The sequence below is a fragment of the Xiphophorus couchianus genome, chromosome 8 (assembly GCF_001444195.1).
Source record: "Xiphophorus couchianus chromosome 8, X_couchianus-1.0, whole genome shotgun sequence".
In the NCBI taxonomy this organism is placed as follows: domain Eukaryota; kingdom Metazoa; phylum Chordata; class Actinopteri; order Cyprinodontiformes; family Poeciliidae; genus Xiphophorus; species Xiphophorus couchianus.
The window spans coordinates 25,037,039-25,060,666 of NC_040235.1; the positions used below are offsets into that span (position 1 = coordinate 25,037,039).

At 40.4% G+C, this 23,628-nt stretch overlaps 3 protein-coding genes across 5 annotated transcripts; 2 read left to right on the forward strand and 1 right to left on the reverse strand.

Annotated features, from left to right (window-relative positions):
• The first annotated feature begins 526 nt into the window (after positions 1-526).
• On the forward strand, positions 527-5,660 carry hnrnpd (heterogeneous nuclear ribonucleoprotein D). 3 transcript variants are annotated; one of them, XR_003596493.1, is made up of 9 exons: positions 527-696; positions 1,199-1,367; positions 2,234-2,395; positions 2,481-2,612; positions 2,713-2,812; positions 3,546-3,701; positions 3,783-3,877; positions 4,275-4,376; positions 5,242-5,660. XR_003596493.1 is itself a non-coding variant. In XM_028025216.1 (8 exons), exons 1-7 carry the CDS (start codon positions 527-529, stop codon positions 3,848-3,850), a joined length of 957 nt encoding a protein of 318 aa, XP_027881017.1. In that variant the 3' UTR covers positions 3,851-3,877; positions 4,275-5,656. The 3 variants fall into 3 exon arrangements, 2 of the variants coding, with proteins under 2 accessions (XP_027881017.1, XP_027881018.1); XM_028025216.1 differs by having other exon boundaries at positions 4,275-5,656; XM_028025217.1 differs by lacking the exon at positions 4,275-4,376 and having other exon boundaries at positions 5,242-5,656.
• On the reverse strand, positions 5,384-12,024 carry LOC114149393 (vesicle-associated membrane protein 8). Its single transcript, XM_028025218.1, has 3 exons — positions 11,843-12,024; positions 10,882-11,052; positions 5,384-6,093 (listed from the first exon to the last, which is right to left on the reverse strand). Exons 1-3 carry the CDS (start codon positions 11,975-11,977, stop codon positions 5,956-5,958), a joined length of 444 nt encoding a protein of 147 aa, XP_027881019.1. The 5' UTR covers positions 11,978-12,024; the 3' UTR covers positions 5,384-5,955.
• A 3,860-nt stretch (positions 12,025-15,884) lies between these two features.
• On the forward strand, positions 15,885-21,300 carry mat2al (methionine adenosyltransferase II, alpha-like). The gene is made up of 10 exons (XM_028025214.1): positions 15,885-15,997; positions 16,383-16,460; positions 17,853-17,930; positions 18,407-18,529; positions 18,625-18,737; positions 19,061-19,204; positions 19,284-19,502; positions 19,588-19,770; positions 20,445-20,578; positions 20,663-21,300. Exons 2-10 carry the CDS (start codon positions 16,385-16,387, stop codon positions 20,763-20,765), a joined length of 1,173 nt encoding a protein of 390 aa, XP_027881015.1. The 5' UTR covers positions 15,885-15,997; positions 16,383-16,384; the 3' UTR covers positions 20,766-21,300.
• The last annotated feature ends 2,328 nt before the right edge of the window (positions 21,301-23,628 follow it).

Sequence of the window (23,628 nt, forward strand, 5' to 3'; positions counted from 1 at the left end):
TTTTGCTTGCCGCATTTAATTTATGCGCGTGTTTTTTGTTTGTTTGCATGTTTTCTCTTTTGCTGCGCATTTGCACCTGTCGGCCACCGTAGTTTTTAGTACTAAAATGAACATGCAATACTGTATACAAAATTCCGTTAAAAACGTCGAAACGATAGATGGCGCTGTTCAACATTTCACTTTGTTTACCGACGTGTTTCGAAAGCGCAGAAGGAGTCACTGCGACGAAAACAAAACGACGCTCAGAAATTAACCCTTAAATTTATTGTTTTTAAAAATTCTATCTCTTTCCTTCTGAAACGCAATCCGTTTATTTTACTTTAGCTTGTAATAGATTTTTACAAGCCGACTTTGAACGCCTGATACGGACCAGCTTTTTTTCCTTTAAACACACTTGATAATAAATTGCCTATCTAGCCTCTAGCTGTCAGCTGTACCGTTAGCTTAGCTCCTTCTCGCATTGGATTGTTTTGTGTTCCTTTCTGGAGCCCCTTTCGTTGGAAGCAGGTGCTGATAAATTTGAGACATGTCGGAAGATTATGAATTCAGCGAAGACCCGAGCATGATGAGAATGGAGGAGGATGGGGAGAGCAACTGTGACGATCCCATGTCCGCCTCTGGGGACTGTGGCCTGATGATGGGAGGAGAGGCCGACGGATCGAAGATTGACGCTAGTAAAAATGAGGAGGATGAAGGGTATGTTTACGGCGACTCGACTCATATTTACTGTTTGTAATATGTTAATATAGTTGAGCAGTATATCATAGTTTGTCACCGACTCGGATTCCTAATGACCAACTTTTTCTGCTGGCACCTAAACATGTCTGGAGGGGGGAAAAAGTGTCTGCGTTAGTAATAAAATCCAAAGACTAGAGTTTTATACAGCTTTACATACAGCAGTTTGTCTTCACGGTGCATCGATGGACTTGTTTTGCTCCTTAAGAATATGTTTGATAGGAAAATCAGTCAAAGTCATAAATTTGCCAGAAGCAAATGAGTATTTTCTATGATCAAATTCATAAATGTACAATATTCAAACTAGGATTTTCTGTGACATTGTCAAAGTCACATTGCTACAACCGTATTTATTGCATTACTATCCACTTTGCCTTTTGCAATTACATTATTACTAATGTGATGACAATTGCGGTACAGTAAACAGTGCAGCACTAAGGGAAGTGGACTGTTTTGTTAACAGGAAGATGTTTGTTGGAGGGCTCAGCTGGGACACGACCAAGAAGGACCTGAAGGATTACTTCACAAAGTTCGGGGAGGTGGTGGACTGCACGTTAAAACTGGACCCTATGACCGGGCGCTCACGGGGCTTCGGCTTCGTGCTCTTTAAAAATCCAGAAAGTGTTGAAAAGGTATCCCTTTGCTGCCGGAGGCTGCGCTTTTCTAGAAATTCTGTTGTGCATCTGAAATTTGTTAAGCAAAATATAATTATTATTATTATTATTTTTTTTTTTTTACACTTTATTTCTTTGAAACCTAGTTTGGACTTACTGTTGGTGGTGTTGGAAATATTTCGCAATGGAAACGCATTAAGACGTTTTTATACCATCTTTGCAGTGGAGGACACATTACTGGAGCTCATTTTTCATTTAGCGCTTTTGCTAACTTTGAAAACATTTAGCGCACTTCGCTTCCTTCCCCCGATGAAATATATCCTGATAAGCTCTAAAGTGCTAATTTACTTTGCTGTTTTATAAAACTTCAGTGGAATAAAGTTCGACATCTGTGTTGAAATTTTGCTTATTGGTTGTTATGGTGGTTGTAGTACTTCAAGGGCAGATAGGATTTCAGTCGAAGTTAGCATTTTGGCATTAGCCTATGCTAAACATCATGTTGGTGTTACACTTTATCATTATCTTCTGCTAAATATCATGTTGGTTAGCATTTCATCATTATCTTCCGCTTAATACCATGTTAGTGTAGGACTTTAGCATTAGCTTCGGCTAAGTGTAGTGTTGGTAGCGCTATAGTGTTAGTGGAACTAATATTTATGATAAGTGTTTTAATCTTAGCTCAACTGACTTTTTAGCTAGCAGTGCCCATTACTGCATCTCTGCAGAGTTGCATTTATTTTCTTTGTATTTTTTTTTTTTTTTTGAGACTACATCCACAGGTCTGCTATAAAATCAGCCTAATGTATTTGGTGTTTCTTATGCTAAACATGCCTTGAAAGGCTCTATTTCTTTTCTGCTGTTCTATTTCCTTTCTTTCCATGAAGGTTGCCTCACAGAAGGAACACAAACTCAACGGGAAAGTGATTGATCCCAAAAAAGCAAAGGCCATGAAGAGCAAGGAGCCTGTGAAGAAGATCTTTGTAGGTGGGCTGTCCCCAGACACGCCCGAAGAGAAAGTCAGAGAGTATTTCGGTGCCTTTGGAGAGGTTTGTGGTCTCCTAACTTACAAATGTTCTTATGTTATTTTTCTTAAACCCACGGGATGCCATGTCCGTGCTGTAAAATAATCAGGTGGAGTCCATCGAGCTTCCCATGGAGACCAAAACGAACAAGCGGCGGGGCTTCTGCTTCATCACCTTCCAGGAGGAGGACCCAGTGAAGATGATCATGGAGAAAAAGTACCACAATATCGGGCTCAGCAAGGTTCCATCTGTCTTTTTTTTTTTTGTCTTGTAGCTTCATAAATACCCGTGTAGCAGCGTCTTTAAAAGGTACAATAAACAAGTGTGATTGGCTCCCTCAGTGTGAGGTGAAGGTGGCCGTGTCCAAGGAGCAGTACCAGCAGCAGCAGTACTGGGGAGGCAGAGGAGGATACTCGTCCAGGTCTCGAGGGAGAGGTGGGGGTGAGTTTCTAACGGCAGACCTCCAGCTCCACCTGGTGGTCAGTTCAGGGAATGAAGCAGAAAAGCAGCGCATGACCCAAAACAGATTTATGAGAACTAATCTCATAGTTAACAATGTTTGAAAGGAAATTTGGTTTACAGAGATTTCATAGTCCATTTTATTTTATGGTTTTGGTTCTGTGTGGTTTTTGTTTGCTTTTTTATTTATTTATTGTCTTTACGTGTTTTGTCTTATTTTTGATGTTTAAGATGTTCCATTGCTAAATGTTCTTACCAAAATTAAAGCGTATTAGTCTTTGAGAGGGCGAACTTGCATCATTTTTGCCATTGACAGCATTTTACTTGAAAATGTTCTCAAAGCAACAATATTATTGATTATCACGATAATTTCTGGGAAAATGTGTTGTCCGGCAGAATCTGCTGTTGTGAGAAAGGAATAATTGCTCAAATTAATCAGCTACTGCACTTAAAGAACATCATATTATTCCTATTTATACTATTCTGAATGTCATGCTTTGTAATATTATCTTTGTGTTTTACACTTAAATTGTCAAATTATGTGGTTGAAACATAGAATTCAGTAGAGCCACGGCAAAAATACAGTTTTTTTTACTATCTGTTTTAGTTGTTGCTAAAATAAAGTTCATATTTGAAGTTTGGCCGGCAAAAAAAAAAAAACAACATATAGATGATCTTCTATTAATACATTGTAGTCTGTGCTATTTGTCTGCAGGTCCCAACCAAAGCTGGAACCAGGGCTATGGTAACTACTGGAATCCGGGATATGGGAATTATGGAAATTATGGTTACGGCAATCAAGGATATGGTGGCTATGGAGGCTATGATTACTCTGGTTACAACAATTATTATGGATATACTGACTACAACAGTGAGTATTTGTGGATATATAGATACATGTATTGCCGTTGCCAAGGTAACACGGTGTGACGGCAGGTTGTGGCTGTTGCAGATCAGTCTGGTGGATATGGGAAGTCACCACGGCGTGGTGGCCACACCAACAGTTACAAACCGTATTAAAGGGACAAACCCTCCACCTCCAAGGAGGTACGTACCACCAACCACATACTAAGCACCGTTAAAAAACTTCAATTAGCTTTTTTTTTTTTTTTTTAACTTTGGTGTTTTTATAATATTTGTGTAATTCTGTTGTTCTTTCTCGTTTTTTTCTTAAATGCTTTACAGTAGTGGTAACGTAAAAGGTTCTTGTGACAATAATTTTAAGAGCAGCCGAATCTTCCGCTGCCTCTTTTTTTTTTGCAATCTTCTCTTTGTTGTTGTTGTTTTTCTTCGTTTTAAACCGTAAAGTTAACAGGTAAACTACTGCTACTACAGTAAATGGATGCCAAAGTTAAGGATGTGCAAAAGGAAAACAGAAAAAGGAAAAAAAAAAGAAAGAGTGTGTTGTGTCCTAACTCTGACATACCTTGTTTGTACCTGCCAGCGGAGCTTCCTTGCAGGCCATGAGCTGACTCCCAGATACTCTCAGGGCCCGCTCAATGCGGACCGGGTATGAGAAGCATACGCTCTCGAATGCTGCCGTTTGGTATGGTCTTACAACATCCTGTATCCGCATTTCTAATCTAAAAAAAAAAACAATTAAGGGACACGTCCAGCTTTGTCATCTTTCTTTCCATTTGTTTCCTTCATTTATTTTATAAATATATATCTATCTATACTTTTTCTGCGACTGTCTTTTGTAATGTAAGAATTTAAAAATCTACACATGTAACTGTGGTTTTTTCACAGGCCCTTACTCCCCCACAAGTAACGATTGATAACGTATGAATAAATAACGATTTGCTTTCCTAAAGGATACATTCGTCATTCTCTGGATTTTCCAGTTCCTAATATTAACATATGTATTTTTTTAAAAAAATGCTTGTTTCTTTATTTAGCTAAAGTAGTCCATGAGCTTAAGCCTGGTTTGGACTCTACTGTGTTGGGGGATAAAGTGCTTTTAATTTGTGTAAATGTATTGTTCTTGTTTTTGTTTTACTGACAGCGATGGAAAAGACTCCTCTTTTTGTTAATTTTCCCTGTAACACATTTTCTTCTTATATCCATTGATTAAAAAACACACACACACACACACACACGCCCACACACACACACACTCAATCAAAATGTCACCACAATTCCATAAATTTGCATGTAATGCTCACCATAATGTTGTATCTTTTGACCGATATGAACGTATTTTTAATTTTATTTTTCCCATTTAGTATTTTGACTTCTTCGTCAGGATCCCTAGTTTAATTTATACACATTTTAAAGCTGTAAAACTGTAAAGAAAAAATAATTGCTTTTATCACGTAGGCCGTTTAAAAACAGGGGATTCCTGTCTTTCTTTAGTAGCTGAAGACGTGTCGCTCATCCACGGCTGACTTGTTCCTGTTTGTTTCCCGCAGGCTCCGGAGGCGAACGCGTCGGCCACAGAGACGATCCGGCTAAAGACATGGCTAGTTTATGAAAAGCAAAACGAAGACTGCTTTGAACCCACCGTACATTTCTCCTGTATTTACCCAAGTATTTCAGTGTCTTTTTTGGGTTTTTTTTGTTTGTTTCTTTTTGGAATCGTTTAGATCGCTTCGGGGTTTTCTCACGTCCTCGTTCTTCCCCGGTTTGTGTTTGAAGTTCTCGCTGCTTCACGTCGTCCCGACCGACGCTTGTAGAGGCGGCAGCAAAGAGACGAGATCACAGTTTTACCTACTTTATGGTGTTCATCAGTCATATAATACAAATATTCTTACAGAGTTTGACATCCATAAACGTACATTATATACACGTGATGTATCGGACATTAAAATGATCAAAAATAATAAAAAAAACCAACAACAACCAAACAAAAGCTCTCGTCTGTGTTTTGTTGAAGAACATGGATCAAATTGGTTTTTGCGTTCATCTGGAGTGTCACGGTTCCATGCCAGCAAACTTCATTATTATTATATTTAATCTCTTTTTTTCACATCATCATAGAGACCTTAATGGATTGTCATGCGCTGTTTAAATTAGAATTTACATACACATCTCTGAGATATAAAACAACACGTTTTATGTGTGCAAATTAGTCGTCTGGTGGCGATTGCCTCCGCTTTGGGGTGGGGGATGTGTGGGGTCAAAGGTTAAATGACCTTGCAGGCAGCAAGGATTATGAGTATCAGGATGATCAGCACAATCGCACCGATTAGGATCATCATTTTAATGTTCTTCCACCAGTACTTCCGGGCGACCCGCGTCGACGTTCTCTGGAAGGAGTCGGCCTGAAAAAGCAAAAGAGCAAATTATAACGAAGCTGTTGTGAAGGAAGGACATTTGTCAGGGTTTTGAGAAAGCACATGCTTGGACTTTTTCCCTTGTTTTCTAATGTTACAACCACAATCTTCAGGATGTTTTCTGTGTTTTTGGTGATAGACCAACACGTCTTTCTACAGATATTTTGGGGATGCCCTCTTACCTTTTTTGAGGTTGAAACAGCCTCTTTGCAATCACCCTAATCTTTAGGTTCCTGCAAAAGTTTTAAGTTGGACAACTTCAAAATGTTTAGCCCTTCCAGTCAGATGAAAGGTGTTAGCAGGGTGTCTGCACATTCTTAAAAAGTCTTACTTTTTTCTCTCTCCTGAAATTAGAGTCTTAAAATGTCCTATATTCATGAATAAAAGTTGACATTAAATACGTTAATCACAGGTCTATTCTGGCACCACTGGAATCCATTTGACAGTGAAATAGACGGAAAGTGGGTTATAAGAGAAGACGTGGCAAAAGTCATGCAGGTCTTGAATTTTGTCGTGGCAGGACAAATTATTTAACCTCTTATATTTACTTTTTAGCTACTTTTTGCTAGCTGCTAATATATCCTCGCTAGCTAGCTCCGACAAGCTGTAACCTGCCGATACCGCGTGTTGGTCTTAAAGACGGCTTCATCCGTCTCCACCTGTTTTTGAGGCTTCTTATTGTGAAATACGAAAGTACCATCATAATGCTTCTGTTTCAAAATAACTGCATGGTAGTTTACTGCATGTGTACATGAATGAAGCAAGCTAATGGGTTTATAGTACGGGACAAGTCAGCTTCCGTCTGCATAGTGTGAAGAGTTTTTCACTCTAGCTCCTCAAATGGTTGTAGCAGTGGTGTCCAAAGTGTGGGCCAAGGGCCATTTGTGGACCATGGAATGATTTTGTGTGGCCCCAGACAACAAGAATGATACAAATGAGCTCTGGTGCCGATATATTAAAATCTTCTGAATTTTAGGTATGACATAAGTATTTTTTCTTGTACTTTGCAGACTTTTTGCTTTCGATTTAGTTGAACAGGAAGCAGGTCCACAAACATTTAGCAACTTTTACTTGGTGCACCAATTCACCAAATTCGACTAGCTACATTTTAAAGAAAGACAGAAAACCATCCGCCTGAAAAATGTAGGAAATGTCACATTTACAGATCCATATAATTTAGAGATCAAATTTCTTTATGAATCTTTGTTCATTTTGCTAAATGTATTGTTTGTTTCATTTATTTAAGGTAAAAAAAAAATAAAAAATTTTGTGGCCCTTTTAACATGAGATTTTTGGTCCACCTGGCAAAACGTTTGGACACCTCTGTTTTACTAAGATTAAGTTCTGTTGGAAAACTGGTTCATTTGGGTTGGAATCAGAAAAGTGCTTCTTCTGTTCGGTTAATTTGATGTGATTTTCCAGAGCAACTCTAAGTTTCTAAAAATGATCATTTGGGCAAGAATTTATTTTCAGTGAATAAACGAAATGCAGCGTTCTGATAGGCTTCCACTGGGTGCCGTAACCTTAGCTACTAATCAAAGCAGCCAAAGGAAACAATAGCATTTACAAGAAGACACAATGGTTTCTGCTGCATTGGAGGAAGTCCGAAAGTTTAGTTTGGAAGTGGAACTGAATGAAATTTGAATTCCTCCTGTGAGAGTTTGGTGCTGTCTCACCAGCCTCGGCCTCCATTTTAAACATGGCCGCTCGTCACATTGGGCCAATAATAAACTGCTTTGTTTACATTCGGACTGTTTTCATGAAAGTAACACAAACGGCACTGTACGGTCACTGTTGGTGATAATGTATCAGCAGTGTTTGAATACATTAAAATACAGGAAAGTATTAGGGAGTACATTTCCAGCAAATAATCTCAGGAATTCTGTAGAAAGAGCAAAGTCTCTTTCTACAGAAAGAGACTTTCTGTAGAAAGAGACTACGAGAGGGAGCTATTTCTCCCTCTCGTAGAGCAAACGCAGATTAAATCTGATGTTTGAAGAAGTAAAAGCGTCTGCACCTTAAAATTTGATGGCATAGTCAAAGCTGTACCTTCACTCTTAAAAGATTTGGTATCTGACCGCTGATTACGTTGGTAGTCCATTTAACTCTGTTGCTGTGAGCAGAGAAGTGAGGTAAAGTATGATTTCACTTAAAGCAAATCTGCTAGCAGTACAGAACTGGGCATTGACTACACTGAAGTGTCTGCATGCGTTGATGAGTTCCCTCTAATTAAAGGAAGTACATATGTAACTTGTTATTTCTGAACACAGTATCATATCTGATCTCTTAATCATTTTTTGAGCTAAGCATTTCTTCTCTGCTTATCGGTTGTAGCTGAACTCAAGGTTTGTTTGTCTTTTTCCTTCTCTGGGCTTTTGCTGCTAAAATGAATGAAGTAAACGTAAAGGCTTTTTCGGACACGACCTTTAAATCTGATTCTTTGTCGAAAACCCGACCAAGCCTGCATCTGATCACAGAGCGAATCTCATTTCCACTTTGGGTGCATGTTCAACACACACTTCTTACACGTGAAGATGTGAATAGCGCCGCAAGGAACGTGACGTTTGTAACTGGTTTTTTTTATATCAAAACAGACCAAACGAAGGAGACACTCAGCAATGCGCTCTGTCCCCGTTGGATTGAGATTCAGATTAGCTTTACTTTGGTAAATTTACAACAATTCAAAACAGGAAAACAAAATCCAGTGTTATTTTATAAGCCAATAATTCACCATAATAATTTATCCTTGGAATCATTATGTTCTATGGAAACACCTAAGTGTCAAAAATCTAGCTGTGGATTTGAGGTCAGAACCAGACATCAAAACAACCCCACTACATGATGCTGCCACCACCATGCTTGTATATTTTCTTTCTTTTTGTCCCCCTCAGTGTTCTTGGTTAGGGAGGCCTCGTTTTGTGTTGGATAAATAAAACATTTCTATTCTGTGTTTAATACAATAATTGTCCCTTTTGGAATGAGAACATTTTGGTAAAAATAAAAAAAATACATACATAATTCAAACCCTCAGATGAACGTGACATTAATTTGACGGTGTTCCAATCTACAAAAAATCTATCATTTTTGCATCAAAAAATGTTAAAACACATCAATTATGCTGCTGTTTTTGAAGGGGAAATGAAGTCGGAAATTAAACAACTTGAAAGCAGCTGTCCTTGTATGTCTGCGATTATTGGGTGACGATGTAGGAACAGATTTAAAACTTCTCCAGCACACCCAGGCTAATTTGTATAGAAATGAAACTTGATCTGCGGATGCTAAGCCGTGTGTGGATGCAAGCTTTTCAAGAGAAAACGCTCTAGTAAAAACATTCAGTTAAAAAGTACAATATATAATATATGCATTTGTAAATTTAGTACAACGTATGCGGACTGATACTTGACCATTACATTCATTTTTTCCTACAGGATAATCTGCATAATGCTGTTTTTTTTTACTGCATCATTTATCCTCTGCTATCCTCAGTAACATAATCTAGTTTATTTTTAAGCTATGTTCTACATCTTATTTACCATGATAATATCAAAGTGAAAACTGAGTTCTATAAAATCATGACAAATAAAAATATGCACCATAAAATAAGTGATAGACTGTTTAAAATGACCGACCCAATTCAACAGAGGTCCAGTCAAATGGTGCTGGTTGTCTCACAATGAGTGGACTAGAGATCGCAGTGATTGTCTCACAGGTCATAGTTTAAAGATACTTTTGTCTAGTAGGTCAATTCGCTGGTTAATCAGTACCCATGGCGACTAATTTTGTCTTTAAGACTGAGCTGTACTGTTGCGTTGGTTCTTCACCAGTCAAAACTTTATGGGAGACTGGCAGTGACAAACTTTCCATAACAAATGAGCAAAACTCTTTGTCTATATTCCGCTAATGTAAAAAAAAAAAACAACAACAGCACGATTTTGCAATTGTGGTGTTTCCATTACATGAGAAATGCAATCAAAATCACATGTGAATAAGCTTGTTCACGCGATAAGTCATTAATAGTCATGGCAGCGACAGTTGCAAAGAGTTACATGAAAGATATTCATAATATAGTCGAGGCGGTAACAATCACCATCTATCAGACATCAGAGGAGACGATGGCGTCTTATTCAGGTGTTGGCGTGACAAGCTCTGCTTGGGCGCGGCTACGTATGCGGCGTTTTGGGGAAAGTGTAGTCGGTTATTTTCTAGAAGAGCGGTGGATTCAACACGTTGGAATGACACAACTTTTTATGAGTTGTACGATGCCACACATCGTACGAAAGAACCAAAGACAATCCATCCTCCCCCTACTACTTCCTGTTGTTTTCTTTGTTGTTTTCTCCAGTAGTAACATCCGGTTGCTGATCATGTGACTCATATGATGCGAAAAATGTGTTCTCATTACAGTTTGACATCGATTTCTTTCTATGAAGCAGATGTGGTTTTGTCATTTTAAGTTGCGTGACTTAATGGAAATGCAGCTGGTGTTAGCATAGACTGCAGGAGTGTCAAACTCCAGTCCTTGAGGGCCGCAGTCCTTCAACTTTTAGATGTGCCTCTGCTGCACCACACCTGAATAGCATAATTAGGTCATTAGCAATGCTCTGGAGAACTGATCTACACAAGAAGGAGGTAATTAAGCCATTTCATTCCAGTGTTTTGTACCTGTGGCACATCTAAAAACTGCAGGACAGCGACCCTTCAGGACTGGAGTTTGACACCTGTGGCACAGAGTGCCTGGTTCAAGCTTCCACTTCATTTTTTTTGTCTCGTACTCACAGATGCTTGGAGGTCGTCCGTCTTCCCGATGAGGTCGTCTATCTTGTCGCCCCTCTCCAGCACCTTGTTGATGTTGTCCTTCAGTATAACTTTAACTTCATTGACCTGACTCTGCACCTGGTCGAACGTGCCGGAGGAGGCCGCGTCGGCCGGCTGAGGGTTCGCTTCAGCCTGTACGGGACACAAACGGTGGCGACCGTTTTCAGTTTTGGTCGGGGATCAAACATTCAACGGAAACTGAAAGCCTCGCAGGCAGAAGCTCACAGAGGAGCTCCTGCCGTGGGCTTCTCTTCCTGGTACTGTTCTATACAGGAAGCGCTTTGACGCCTGACCTATTTTCAGCTGGACCTGTTTGACATAAACTAGCTCTAAATCACAAAAGAAAGGTAAACTGAGTCGAGCTGAAAACCGGGGACCCACTTAAAATATGAAGAATATCCATTAGAATAAGCCCGAAAGTAAACTTTTGTGTTTAAAAAAAGAAAAAGTTTTACACTCACCATAGTATCTTTCAATCCCAACGGATCAAACTCAGCTTCATATGAATGAAATCAAACAAAAGCCGTCCAGCTGCAGTCCCACCTGTGTGGTAAACAAAAGCAGGGGATCTTCAGGGTCCTTCTTCTGCTCTCACATGACTCACGGCCTGGGCTGAACAAATTCTTGCTAAAGGTTGAGCCTCCGCTCAGTTATCCATTAACCAGCAGTTGCCTCAATCAAACTCTCAATGGTTTCAGAGCCGTTTGGCATCACCAGCAAAGAATTAGAGCAACTCTGCCCTCGTTGAGGCTACGCTTTCATTTCCTGCTTCACAGAAGCAGAGCTGCTGCATATTCATTAACAAGACAACAACAGTTCTGTAGTCATTAAATGAGGGGGGGGGGAAAAGAACTAGTTTGTTCAACACATCTCTTAGTTGCATTTCTAGGTGTTTTTTTTCCCTCTTGTTTTTTTTACATACCATCAGCTGTCTGGAGAGGATCCAGGCCGGCGCTCTGCTGATATGTCCGGGCAAAGGGCTGTGTGTTTTCGACACAGGCAGATTTGCAAGGCAATAAAGGGGGTGAGGTGAAGTCACGCTCTTGCTCCACTTCATTTCCTCATCCTGCGCAGCGGCGGCGGCGCCTCGCCGTTTCAGTCGCCATCTGCTTCATGCAGACCACAGTGAAGCAGGAGTTTCTACCTTTTTAGGTTTTACTAGATTACACACTCAGTTATGTATTTTGTGAGTTGCTTGTATCTTTGACCTCACCATGGATCATTTTTTTCTCTTGGTTTTTATGTGTTAATTTGAAACAAACTATTTAGTAATCATGTATTTTTATCCACTTCCTTTGCTATTAAGATTTTTTTTATTTTTAACAACTTGCGGGGATAAATTGCCACATTCTCACATCTTGCGTGTGATTTAATGAAACTGTATGTCGCCGTGTTTGTAATGTGCTGTTTTCCAGTTTGTTTTGGTTCTGACTCCCATTTGATTCCCACTGAATCATAAAAGATGTTGAACTATGAAGCATGAAACCAAAAATAATAAATGGAGTCATGTTACCACGTTTCCTTACAGCATATTTCCAACACCTGTTAAATTCATAACTTATTTGTAGCAGCTTTGTGCCTCTACACTGTGTTAGAAGATTATTATGCAAGTGATATTTTCTCAGATTTTCTTAAATGGTCAATGCAAATGATGGTCAGTATAATTTTCAAGTCATGAACTATTACAGTATAAATCAAATTTTACTGAGCAAAGCTCCCCATGAGAACAGGATTTTTTTTTCAAAAATAAAAAACTCAAAATGAACTGTTCCAAATTATTATGCTCAGCAGATTTTCTAAACATTTTATGGATTATAAAGAACTGCAAACGGTCATTCTGTGAATGTGCAGCAATAAGTGTTCACATGTACTAAAACCAAAAGCTGTTTCAATCAAAAACATCATAACAGGCCAAGTTCCATGTTAACATAGAACCTTCTTTGATATCACAGCACAATTCTTGATCCATTGAACTTGTGAGTTTGTGGAAAGTTTCTGCTTGAATTTCTCTGCAGGATGTCAGAAAATCTTCCCAGAGCTGCTGGTTTGATATGAACTGCTTTCCACCCTCAGATCTTCTGCTTGAGGAAACTCCAAAGGTTCTCAATAGGGTTGAGGTCAGAGGTCACACCATGAGTTTCTCCCATTTTATGCCCATAGCAGCCAATGACACAGTGATATTCCTTGCAGCCTTCATTGTCATGATGAAGATGATTTTGCTACTGAAGGTTCGGCTCTTTCTTTTGAACCATGAAAGAAAGTGATCAGTCAGAAAGTCCAGATACTTTCCTGAGGTCATTTTCACACCTTCAGGGCTCTGAAGGGTCAACCAATGATTCTCTCCTCATGAATTCAGCCCAGAGCATGACTCCACCACCTCCTTGCTGACGTCTCAGCCGTGTTGGGATGTGGTGGCCGTCCACCAACAATCCACTACTGCATCCATCTGGACCATCCAGGGTTGCACAGCAGTCATCAGTGAACAAGTCTGAAAATGAATCTTCTGGGCCCACTGGACCGTTTCTGGTTGTGAGCTCTGGTTAGGGGCCCAATAGTAGGTTGATGCACCACAAGCCTCTGGAGGATCCTCCACCTTGAGGTTCCAGAGGCACCAGCAGCTTCAAATAACTATTTGCTGCTTTGTAAAGGCATTTTAACAGCTGCTCTCTTAATCCGATGAATTTGCCTAACAGAAACCTTCCTCATTCTGCCTTTATCTGTACAAACCCATCTTTGTTCTCAATCAGCCACAAATCTCTTCACAGTACCATAACTCTTCAGATTTTGTTAAATATCTAATGTTTTCATATCTTGTCATACGGCACCACACTATCTGATGATTTTCGTCAGAAGAGAGATTCTTTCTCTTTTCCATATTGCTTGAAACTTGTGGCCTGCTTAATAATGTGGAACATCCTTCTTAAGTAGATTTCCTTTAATTGAGCTCACCAGACAAACTAATCAACCAGCTCTCTGAAATTAATTAGAGTGATTCAAAGAGCCCTGACACACAAAACCATCTAGAAATTTAATAGCACAACAAAAAATTCAATCTCTATGACACTTAAATCCAATTTGCATAATAATTTGGAACACGGTGTATAGTTGCTGAGGTTTTTTTTTTTTAATCAATTTCCTTTCGTAGTTCTGGACCTGGTTTGCAACCATTTTCTGTCTCTACTTCTTGCTCTGTTTTGGATGGAAGCACATTTCTGCCATGAAAGGAAACAGAAAACCCCACCAGGAAGTCGTGTTTTCAACTTTCGAAGTCATAATTATGAGACAGAAAGTCAAAATTTAGACTTTCAAAGTCATAGTTGTGAGATTCACAGTCACAATCAAGAGCATAATATCTTTGAAAGTCAAGATTATGACTTTTAGTCTCAAAACTCAAAAATCCTGGGCGTGCCGTGGTGGCGTAGTGGTTAGCACGACCCATATATGGAGGCCTTGAGTCCTCGACGTGGCCATCGCGGGTTCGACTCCTGGACCCGGCGACATTTGCTTCTTCCTCCTCTCCTTCCCCATTCCTGTCAGCCTACTTTCGTAAAAGGGACACTAGAGCCCACAAAAGACCCCCTGGAGGGGTAAAAAACCCCCTCAAAAATCCGGACTTTAAAACGTGTAATTATGAGTTTTCTTTCTTTTGTTTTTTATAGCAGAAATGGGCTTCAAAAGTTTTGTTGTTTTCTTTTTAAGGTTTTGTGTTTATTCACATTTCTCTTGAGCTTACTGCCTTAATCAATTTCTGGTCCAATATTATAGATTTTTTTGTAAAGAATCTAAGACATGGAGCAAAAACATTTAAAACAATAGCAGTAGATGTATTCAAATAACCGTTTCTCATCAGCAGCCTTTTCAGTCCTTGACAGACTGAAATGTGAATAAAATCTTAAGCCGAATGCCGTTTTTCTTCCTCTCTTCTTGTATTTGTTCCTCGCACGTTTTGCAACACAACAAGCTGGGAAATTTGCGTAGCATTTCATCAGAGACGAACAGGGAAGCAAAGAAAACGTTAAATAAGTGAAGCTTAAAAAACGTCCATCAGAAACTCCTCTGAGAGTTGAACTTTTCCTCAGATAAAGCGGATCTGGGCATGAGTCACATCAAGGGACACTGAGGATCCTGCATGTCAGCAGAAATACTGAAACGACTGCAGGGTAATAAAACCTTAAGGACTTTAGACAAACGGTTAGCAACGTTTACTGTAATGTTTGGGGTTTGTCTGTAATCTGGGAGGTAACACTGGCTTCCTACAGTTGGGATTTTTCACTTTCGTATCGATTCTGAAATCTGTGGTTTTCCAACAGAACACTAAAGCCAAAACAAAAAACAAAAAAACCCACACAACTACTGCTGTTTTTGGCTATTCAAGACACAATTTTCTAGTTATTACATACTTTTAATATCCTTACTCCAAGTGACCAAAGGTCAAAGTAAATTCTCACCGTCTCTGTTCTGAAATTCAACACAGAAACTTATTTTTGTTCAATCAAAATGTGAATGTGCTTTTTATGATGTACAATTTTATTTAAGCAAACAAAGTAGCCAGATTTGTGTGAAATTGACCTACAAATCAACAGATTGAAAACTTCAACAGGGTCTCACCATCGTGTTGCTATGACACAGGAGTACAGCTGGGAACACTTTAGGGATGATTTGTTCGTTTTCTGGGCCAGAAGAATTTATTTATTTTTGTCTAAGGTTAACAACTTGAGTGAGACATTAGTCAGTCTTTCATTAGTCAGCACTTGTTTTTTTTAACAGGTGACCATCTACACCAACCTATGGAAGAGGATAAAAGCCACTGACAAGAAAAAAAAGAAAGAAGAGATAATAATAATTCTAACTTTATTCCCAGAATTTTTTCCCCCAAGAGAATTCATTTGTCTCTGAATTTTGACTTTAATCTCTTGAAATCAAAAGACACTAGGTTAAAATCAGAATTTTAAGAAAAATTTCAATTTTTTTTATACCAACCGTGTATGTTTGTTTCCTCAATTCTAGATTTCAGTCCAGAAACCACAAAGTCCTTCAGAGAGCAACACATGGCACCCCTGGTCTGCAGTATACCATAGTGAGCAATATTACATGTATTTTACTGTCGTAAGAATGCTCTGGTTCCAGTTCAATGTATTGTAAAATGTAACACCACAGCGACACCTAGCGGCACCAAACATTCCTGGAAGGTGTTCAGCCATCGTCAGCCTGCAGGGTTCGGAAAGGCCCGAAAACTTTCACCGAGATGATTTATAGCAGCTCATTTCCGCAGGAGCGCTGAAGCAAAAAAGTTCACCCTGCTGACTTTTATCAAAACCAACCTGAGCTCCAACCTCCACACTTAGTTAATCATTGCTTTTTACAGCCACTACGGTCATAATCCAGCTCTATTTTTTTTTTTTTTTTTTTTACTCTGCGTCGCCACGTTTGAACTCCGCTAAACCTGCGCTTCTCTTCAGCAGAGATGAACCCCAGCAGAGGAAAGCGCAGCGGGAAGACTTTTCTGTTCACGTCCGAGTCTGTGGGGGAAGGACACTCCGGTACTGTACCCACTCGAGCTTCCGCCGACCGACACGGAGCACACACACACACACACACACACACACACACACACACACACACAATGGCGAAGGAAGGCTGCAGAACACGCTGTCTGCACATGTGCGGATTCGGTCGAGCTGTTCTGAAAACGGTACCGCAGGCGACACAGCAACTTGCTAACAGTCATTTATTTCAACGGCGCTTAAAGACGAAAACGGACTGAACATTTAGTTTATGCTACAACATTTTCATATGGAAGAAAGTTGAATGGGAATGGTTCAGAACATTTGTATGGAGTTACAAAAGTGCCAACTTTAAAAAAAAAAAAAAAGTTTATTTTAATTTTTTTTGTACATATCTGTTAAAACTGGCACCATGTTGTGACAGTATAATATGAAGTAGATAGTCAGTGAAAAGATCCTCCACCTCCTCCGTTTGAAGAAATACATAGTTTCCCGTCAACCCCCACCCCCACCCCCCACCAAAAAACTATCAGAGCCAGGAGGAGGGGTCTTAGCGCTGCCAATCATCCTCACAGACTTGCTGCTAAATGTGCTAATGGCGGAGAAATAACTCACCGTTACAGGAAAACCGTTTATCCGCGTCACCCGTGACTGTGCCAAGTAGCATTAGCAGAGAGCAAGTTAGTGAGGTGGGGTGGGGGCATGATTGACAGCGCTAAGACCCGCCTCCTGGCTCTGATTGGTTGTTTCTAGTTTCACTGGGAGAATTTAGAGGTGCTTGATTTTTTTTTTTTCATAGATTATCTGTCTCATACCGTACTGTCACAACATTATGACAGTTTGAACAAATGTGTAAAACAATATGTCTTTCTATAAACCTTACATACTGCAACTTTAAATAAAAAAACTAGATAATTGAAAGATTGCTTTAGTGACTCAACGATTAAACAAATATATAATTTATTATCTCAGTGAAGGACATATTTATGTCTCAGAAGTATAGTTATTTTAATTGTCCGTTTTGCCTATTAAAAAAGTGTCTATTGGGCGAGTTTAACGTCTTTATGCAAAATATATGGTGCAAAGTGGGCTTACAGGTTAACCAATCAGAGAGGCAGTTTAAGTTGTCATGGTGCAATAAATCAGATAAAAATACTGAAAATAATTATTGACAAAACATATGATTTAACAAATATTTATAAAATTTAATTAGATCATTATTCATCGTCCACACCTACATTTGTAGTAATAGTAATTTCTAATACAAATGATTTGCTTACAATAATATAAATGTACTTAACTTATTGCAGTAATTCATAACTGTCAAACTAAATGTTCCTAATAAAGAGGCCGGTGAGTGCCTGATCGTTTTACAGACACTTTCTGTTCCCGGTCTCTTTTTAACCTTGACGTCTTTTGTTTGTGCAGATAAAATGTGCGATCAGATCAGCGACGCCGTCCTGGATGCTTACCTGAGTCAGGACCCGGACTCCAAGGTGGCCTGTGGTGAGTCTGAACATCACTGATGTTCTCTAATCATCTCTCCTCCTGTTCATCTCTTGTGTATATTTTTCCATCCTTTTAACACCGTTTGAGAAAAACAAAAAAAAACACAGCAGCTCTGTCATTTATTTCTGTGCTTCAGTGAAACACCCCATAATCCTTTGCTGCATCACTATCACAGTCACATGGCCAAACGAATACCACATGACCAGCCGCCTCCACGAACACAAACAGCAACGGGACGGAAATAAACATCGTTTGTTAATATTGGCTCAGTTTTACTTATGAAATCCATGCGATGTGGATTCCGATATATCGTGCATTCCCTGTGGAATACTGTTGTTGGCAGCGGTGTTAAATCTGCTTATTAAAAAAAGGTTAACTTTGGAAACTCTGTCACATTAAACAAAAGCCGAAACGTAAAAGATTGGCTAGCGTTTGCGGAACCCCCTGATCGTGTGTTGAAATCCTGATTCCAGAGTGCGTGGCAAAGACTGGCATGATTTTACTGGTTGGAGAAGTGACATCTAAAGCCATTGTGGATCTCCAGTCCGTCGTCCGAGACACCATCAAGAAGATCGGCTATGATGACTCGTCGAAAGGTATCGCGCGGTTGACTCATTCGTGGACGTTTGCAGGTACGTCCCCAGAAAGTCGGGCAAAGGATCAAAAACCTGCTGCTTGTTTCTGTCCTCAGGTTTCGACTACAAAACCTGCAACGTGCTGGTGGCCCTGGAGCCGCAGGCCGAGGAGATATCGGACTGTGTGTTTGAAGGAAGAGATCAGGAGGACATCGGGGCTGGGGACCAGGTTCAGTATCTGACCTTGTACTGTAAATGCACCTGACATACAGAGAGTCCGAGCGTCCGCAAAAAGTCTTGAATTCATTTATCAAAAATTAAAGCCTTCAAATGTCTTCAGTTAATTAAAAAAAATGTAAGTTGGCTTACATTAAAAGCTAATTACAGGTGAGTGGATGCAGCTGGGGAAGGACCAGGTAGGGACAAATGAGGAAATGTCAACAGATCTATAATGGAAGGCTTCAATCGAAGCATATCCATCTGTTGGTTTTAGTTAAAGTCCAGACCAAAAGGCACTGGGCACCTTTAATCACATGATGTTTTTATTTCCAGGGCCTGATGTTTGGCTACGCCACTGACGAGACAGAGGAATGTATGCCTCTGACCCTCCTGCTGGCTCACAAACTCAACCACAGGATGAGGGAGCTTTCGCTTAACGGAGAGTGTCCTTGGATACTACCAGACTCCAAGTCACAGGTGTGGAAACTTACCCTTCAGCGTTTTGTGCCTTTATTCTGTTTTCGTTAGCCCCGTTGTCTCTGTCGCGGTCCGTCAGGTTACGGTGGAGTACCGAGACAGCGAGGGCTCCCTGGAGCCGCTTCGCGTCCACACGGTGGTCATCTCCGTGCAGCACAGCCCCGACATCACCCTGCAGGAGATCAGGCACAACCTGATGGAGAAGGTGGTGAAAGTTGTCGTTCCTGCCAAGTATCTGGACGAGAAAACCATCTACCACCTGCTGCCGAGTGGCAAGTTTCTAATGGGAGGCCCACAGGTCGGCGTCGACGCAACTACAGGCGTGACAGATGTTTTCCTTTTTAAAACGCGACATGTTGGGGTTATGCTATCTGTGCCTACAGGGTGACGCAGGACTCACGGGACGTAAAATCATCGTGGACACCTACGGAGGGTGGGGCGGCCACGGAGGTGGAGCTTTTTCCGGGAAGGACTACTCCAAAGTGGATCGGTCAGGCGCCTACGCGGCCCGTTGGGTCGCCAAGTCTCTGGTCAAAGCGGGGCTGTGCAAGAGGGCCCTCGTTCAGGTGAGACCCACGCAGTGTTCCTGGTAACTGTCAAAGCAATGGGACGCAGGGCTTCCCCCAGAAAACCTGCGCCAAGCTTGGTAGTAAGGGCGCTAGTGCAGTCCGCCATGTTTTTGTGTAAAAAGAAAATGTTAAAAGTTACAAAAATTCAGAGGTGCACAAGCAGGCATCATGGGATCACCAGGCAGGTGCAGGGATGTGCAATTGGTGAGCACTCAAGACCTTGTTGACGTTCCGCTAATGACGAAAAAACACAATGTCGCAATTGCTGTGTTTTCATCACATAAGAAACGCGATTAAAATCACACCTGAATGCATTTGTTCATGCAATAAGCCGTTAGAAAACACACCGCGGCATCATCCTGCCAACTTCCTGTCATCTTCTGCTTGGCTTGTCGCCAGTGGCAACTTCTGGTTGTCGGTCATGTGACTCGTGTGGCGTGAAAAAATGAGCAGTTTTGCAAATTAAACCAATTTAAATACAGCTAAAAACAAACGTCTCCTCCTTGTGCCAAATCTTTTTTTTTTTTTATCGATAAATGAGTTTATTTCGACATGGCCATGTTTCCAGTAAGCAGATTTATGTTTGGAAAGGCCAAGTAACACGACTCTGTGGTCGAAACGCAGCGGAATGGAAACGCAGCTCGTGATGCTTTCCGTGGTATTCCTCTCAGATCTCGTACGCCATCGCCGTGAGTTACCCGCTCTCCATCACCGTGTTCCACTACGGCACGTCGGACAGGGACGAAGACGAGCTGCTGCAGATAGTGAAGAAGAACTTTGACCTCCGACCTGGAGTCATTGTGAGGTACGTGAAGTCCCTCCCACCCCCATCACGTAGGAGCCCTGAAATAAAAGCCGTGCGTGTGACGCTGTTTCCTGTCATTTACAGAGAGCTGGGACTAAAGCGGCCGATTTACCAGGCCACGGCCTGCTACGGTCACTTTGGAAGAAAAGAGTTTCCATGGGAACAACCAAAGAAACTTGTGTTTTAACTCTAGATATTAACAGGTATGCCCAAGATCATTAGCAAAATACGCTTTAGTGTTGTTGATTTATTTCTTTGTTCACTAATGAAATCACAGATGAAGATTTATGTAAACCGTTTGATATGCAGTTGTAGACACCCGATGAAGACCCGTATGTTTAGCATATTGTTAAAAAGTCTTAAATTCACGTATCTAAAATGAAGGTCTTAAGATGTCTTGAATTCATTTTTAAAAAGTAAGTAGGTCTTAAATGTGTTAATCACAGCTCTTAAATTTTGTATTCTGTGTAGTTTAATTTTCTCGTGAGACCTTTCTGTCAGGCAAACATTTGCGTCGCACGCAGACATCATCTCATTCTGTGACTCGAGGCGGTTGAGGCTAACGCTAACTACCTGCTAATAAAATAGGAAATGGTAATAAACTTATGACCTCATTTCACATCCTGTAAATAGATTTAATGATTCTCCGTGAGATTTTTTCTCTTTTTTTGTTGTTGAACTTTGAATATATTCTATTGTGAATAAATTGTGAGCAAATTGCACACATGGGAAGACTTTTTTTTTTTTCTCTTGCACGTTCAGCTCCGCATATCCTCCACCTGTAGATGGTGCCGTTGCTTCACACACGTTAAACCTTTGGCCTTGATGCTCTTTTCTGTCATCTGTTAGTCATTTGTAGCTGTTGCGTTCAAAGAAACTGATGCACGCCGACCAAACAGTTGGGTCAGCTGCCTCCGAGAAGCCGTGACTTGTAATGTGACGACACGCCGAGTTTCACCGTGCACACGTCGAATATCATCTGTTTTTTTCCAAGTGGGAAGAAACCAGCCGCGCCTCTGAGAGCGTTGCGTAATTTATCCAGCAGGCTGTTAGGAGTAACAAGAGGACGCTGTGATGTTATCAGAGGACTGGACTCTGTGATATGTGGCAAAACCTTGTGTGAGACTGAAACAACGTGGAAGCAATTGTGAACACTGGTGAGGATGTTGAGGCTGTTCCCCTCAAAAGTGTGTCCAGACTTTAACTGTGAAGTTAAAACTTTGATTGAAAACGTTTTTTGTTCCTTCTTCCGTTTTTGTTATTTTAGTTTTAGTTAACCACAGTAGCCTCGTGACGTTGTAGAGCCAGAGTACTGGCGCCAACGGGATTTCTTTTACCTCTCTCTCCTGAATACTGGAGACACTTTTTTTTTTTTTAGACTCCCTCTGTCAAAAAAAAAGAATTATTCCTAATTTTCAATCAGCCATTCGACGGTGTTTAAAAGGTAATTGAATCCTGATGCGGGGACAATTATTCATCGTTTAAGGTTATTTGCATTAATTGGAAATATTAATGGGTTCTTTTGGGTGTAGAGAGGAGATGAATATTTGGTCACAGAGGAGCTCCACCACTCCAGGCGCTCACACGTCCGCTGATATTACCCAACAACCTCCACGGCTGAACAGAGGGAGTCTGGAGATTGGGGTGGGGGGGAAATATTCACAAAGTGAAAGTGATTCTAAGGAAATGCAGAGAGGAGCTCAGGAAAATCCTCCGCTAATGTTTCTTCAAAGTATCTTCAATTACAATTGCAAATTTCCAAGAAATTCAGCTCCCTTTTATTTTGCCTGTATTTCATCCAACGCAGAGCCCTCCTTGTTGTCATGGTGACATTTTTGCTGGCAAACCTCAACTCGGCCTTATTATTATTTCTCAGATGGGTTTGGTTTTTATTTATTTCCCCCAGATACACAAACTAGACTAAAACCCCAGTTTCTGTTTTCATGCGGCCATATTGAATGCTGATGCCCCACTTGGCAGCCAAAATGGATTAATTTTTATCGGAGATATTCTAATAAAGTGACCATTTTTTTCTGTTTACTTCCTGCTCCTCTCTTTCTTCCGTCTACATGTCTGGTCTCACATCTCGCAGCTGCAGCTCATTACTGATCAGCCATCGGTTCTCTATTCCAGTAGAATAGAGATACCTAGTATTTAAGCTCCTCATTTTCAGTCACTACTTGCTGGATTTTACTTTTGCCCACCTTGTGGTCCCATGTAGTGCTCCAAATCTGGAAACCTCCAGATTTCTTTTTTTTTTTTTAAACAATTTGCAATTTTCTTTTTGTCATATTCTTATTAAATAAATCAATTAAGTGTATCTATGTAGCACATTTCAGCAACAATGTGGTTCAAAGTGCCTTGTGCCGTAAAAACAAAATAAAGCAACCTGTTATGAAACAAACCTTACATTTTGTCAAACGTCGTCATCATCAAAAGCAAACATAATTATGACAATGACATAAATATTAATTTCCAGGTGTGATCAAACGTAAAGATTTTTTCTTTTACAAAAACAGAAAGGAAATGAAAGTAACTTAAGGCGACCGTGTCGGAAGATTTGCGTCTGGGACCGAACGTCACGTGATTCTAGAACTTCAAATTGGTGACAACCCTTTCAAAATAAAAGACTAAAAGTGTGGTGTTTTCTTAAAAATAAAACGCAAACACCACACAGAGAACAGGGTTCACTTGGAACGCTGATCTGGTAATCTGAGCATTTCAGAAACTGCGAATCTACTGGTGATTTTTGAACCACCTTTGAGGTCAGAGGTCAGAGGAAAATGAGCAGGCTGCTTTGAGGTGACAGACAGCAATAAAGGGACTTAGAGGGGCAAGAAGCTCAGCGCCTCAGTTGGGGGGGTGGACACAAAAATGTTTATTTTTTTAGGAAAACGCCGTTTTACAAACATTATTTTACTGTTATGTATGTAAAAATCATAGTGTGACCCCAGGCTAGTTATGTTAATAACTCGGGATTTTAATGAATATATTTGAACATTTCAAAGTTGCAGTAGGTTGCTTTGGAAACGACGTAGAGCCGTTGTGCC

Excerpts from the sequence above, each read along its gene's own strand:
- mat2al (XM_028025214.1), top strand. The coding sequence starts at position 16,385 with ATGAACCCCAGCAGAGGAAAGCGCAGCGGGAAGACTTTTCTGTTCACG. Across the intron at positions 16,461-17,852 it reads TGTGGGGGAAGGACACTCCG|ATAAAATGTGCGATCAGATC; the intron begins GTACTGTACCCA and ends TTGTTTGTGCAG. Across the intron at positions 19,771-20,444 it reads GCAAGAGGGCCCTCGTTCAG|ATCTCGTACGCCATCGCCGT; the intron begins GTGAGACCCACG and ends TATTCCTCTCAG.
- LOC114149393 (XM_028025218.1), bottom strand. The coding sequence starts at position 11,977 with ATGAAGTGGAGCAAGAGCGTGACTTCACCTCACCCCCTTTATTGCCTT. Across the intron at positions 11,053-11,842 it reads TCCTCTCCAGACAGCTGATG|GCTGAAGCGAACCCTCAGCC; the intron begins GTATGTAAAAAA and ends TGTCCCGTACAG. Across the intron at positions 6,094-10,881 it reads CGGACGACCTCCAAGCATCT|GCCGACTCCTTCCAGAGAAC; the intron begins GTGAGTACGAGA and ends TTGCTTTTTCAG.
- hnrnpd (XM_028025216.1), top strand. The coding sequence starts at position 527 with ATGTCGGAAGATTATGAATTCAGCGAAGACCCGAGCATGATGAGAATG. Across the intron at positions 2,396-2,480 it reads ATTTCGGTGCCTTTGGAGAG|GTGGAGTCCATCGAGCTTCC; the intron begins GTTTGTGGTCTC and ends TAAAATAATCAG. Across the intron at positions 2,813-3,545 it reads GTCTCGAGGGAGAGGTGGGG|GTCCCAACCAAAGCTGGAAC; the intron begins GTGAGTTTCTAA and ends ATTTGTCTGCAG.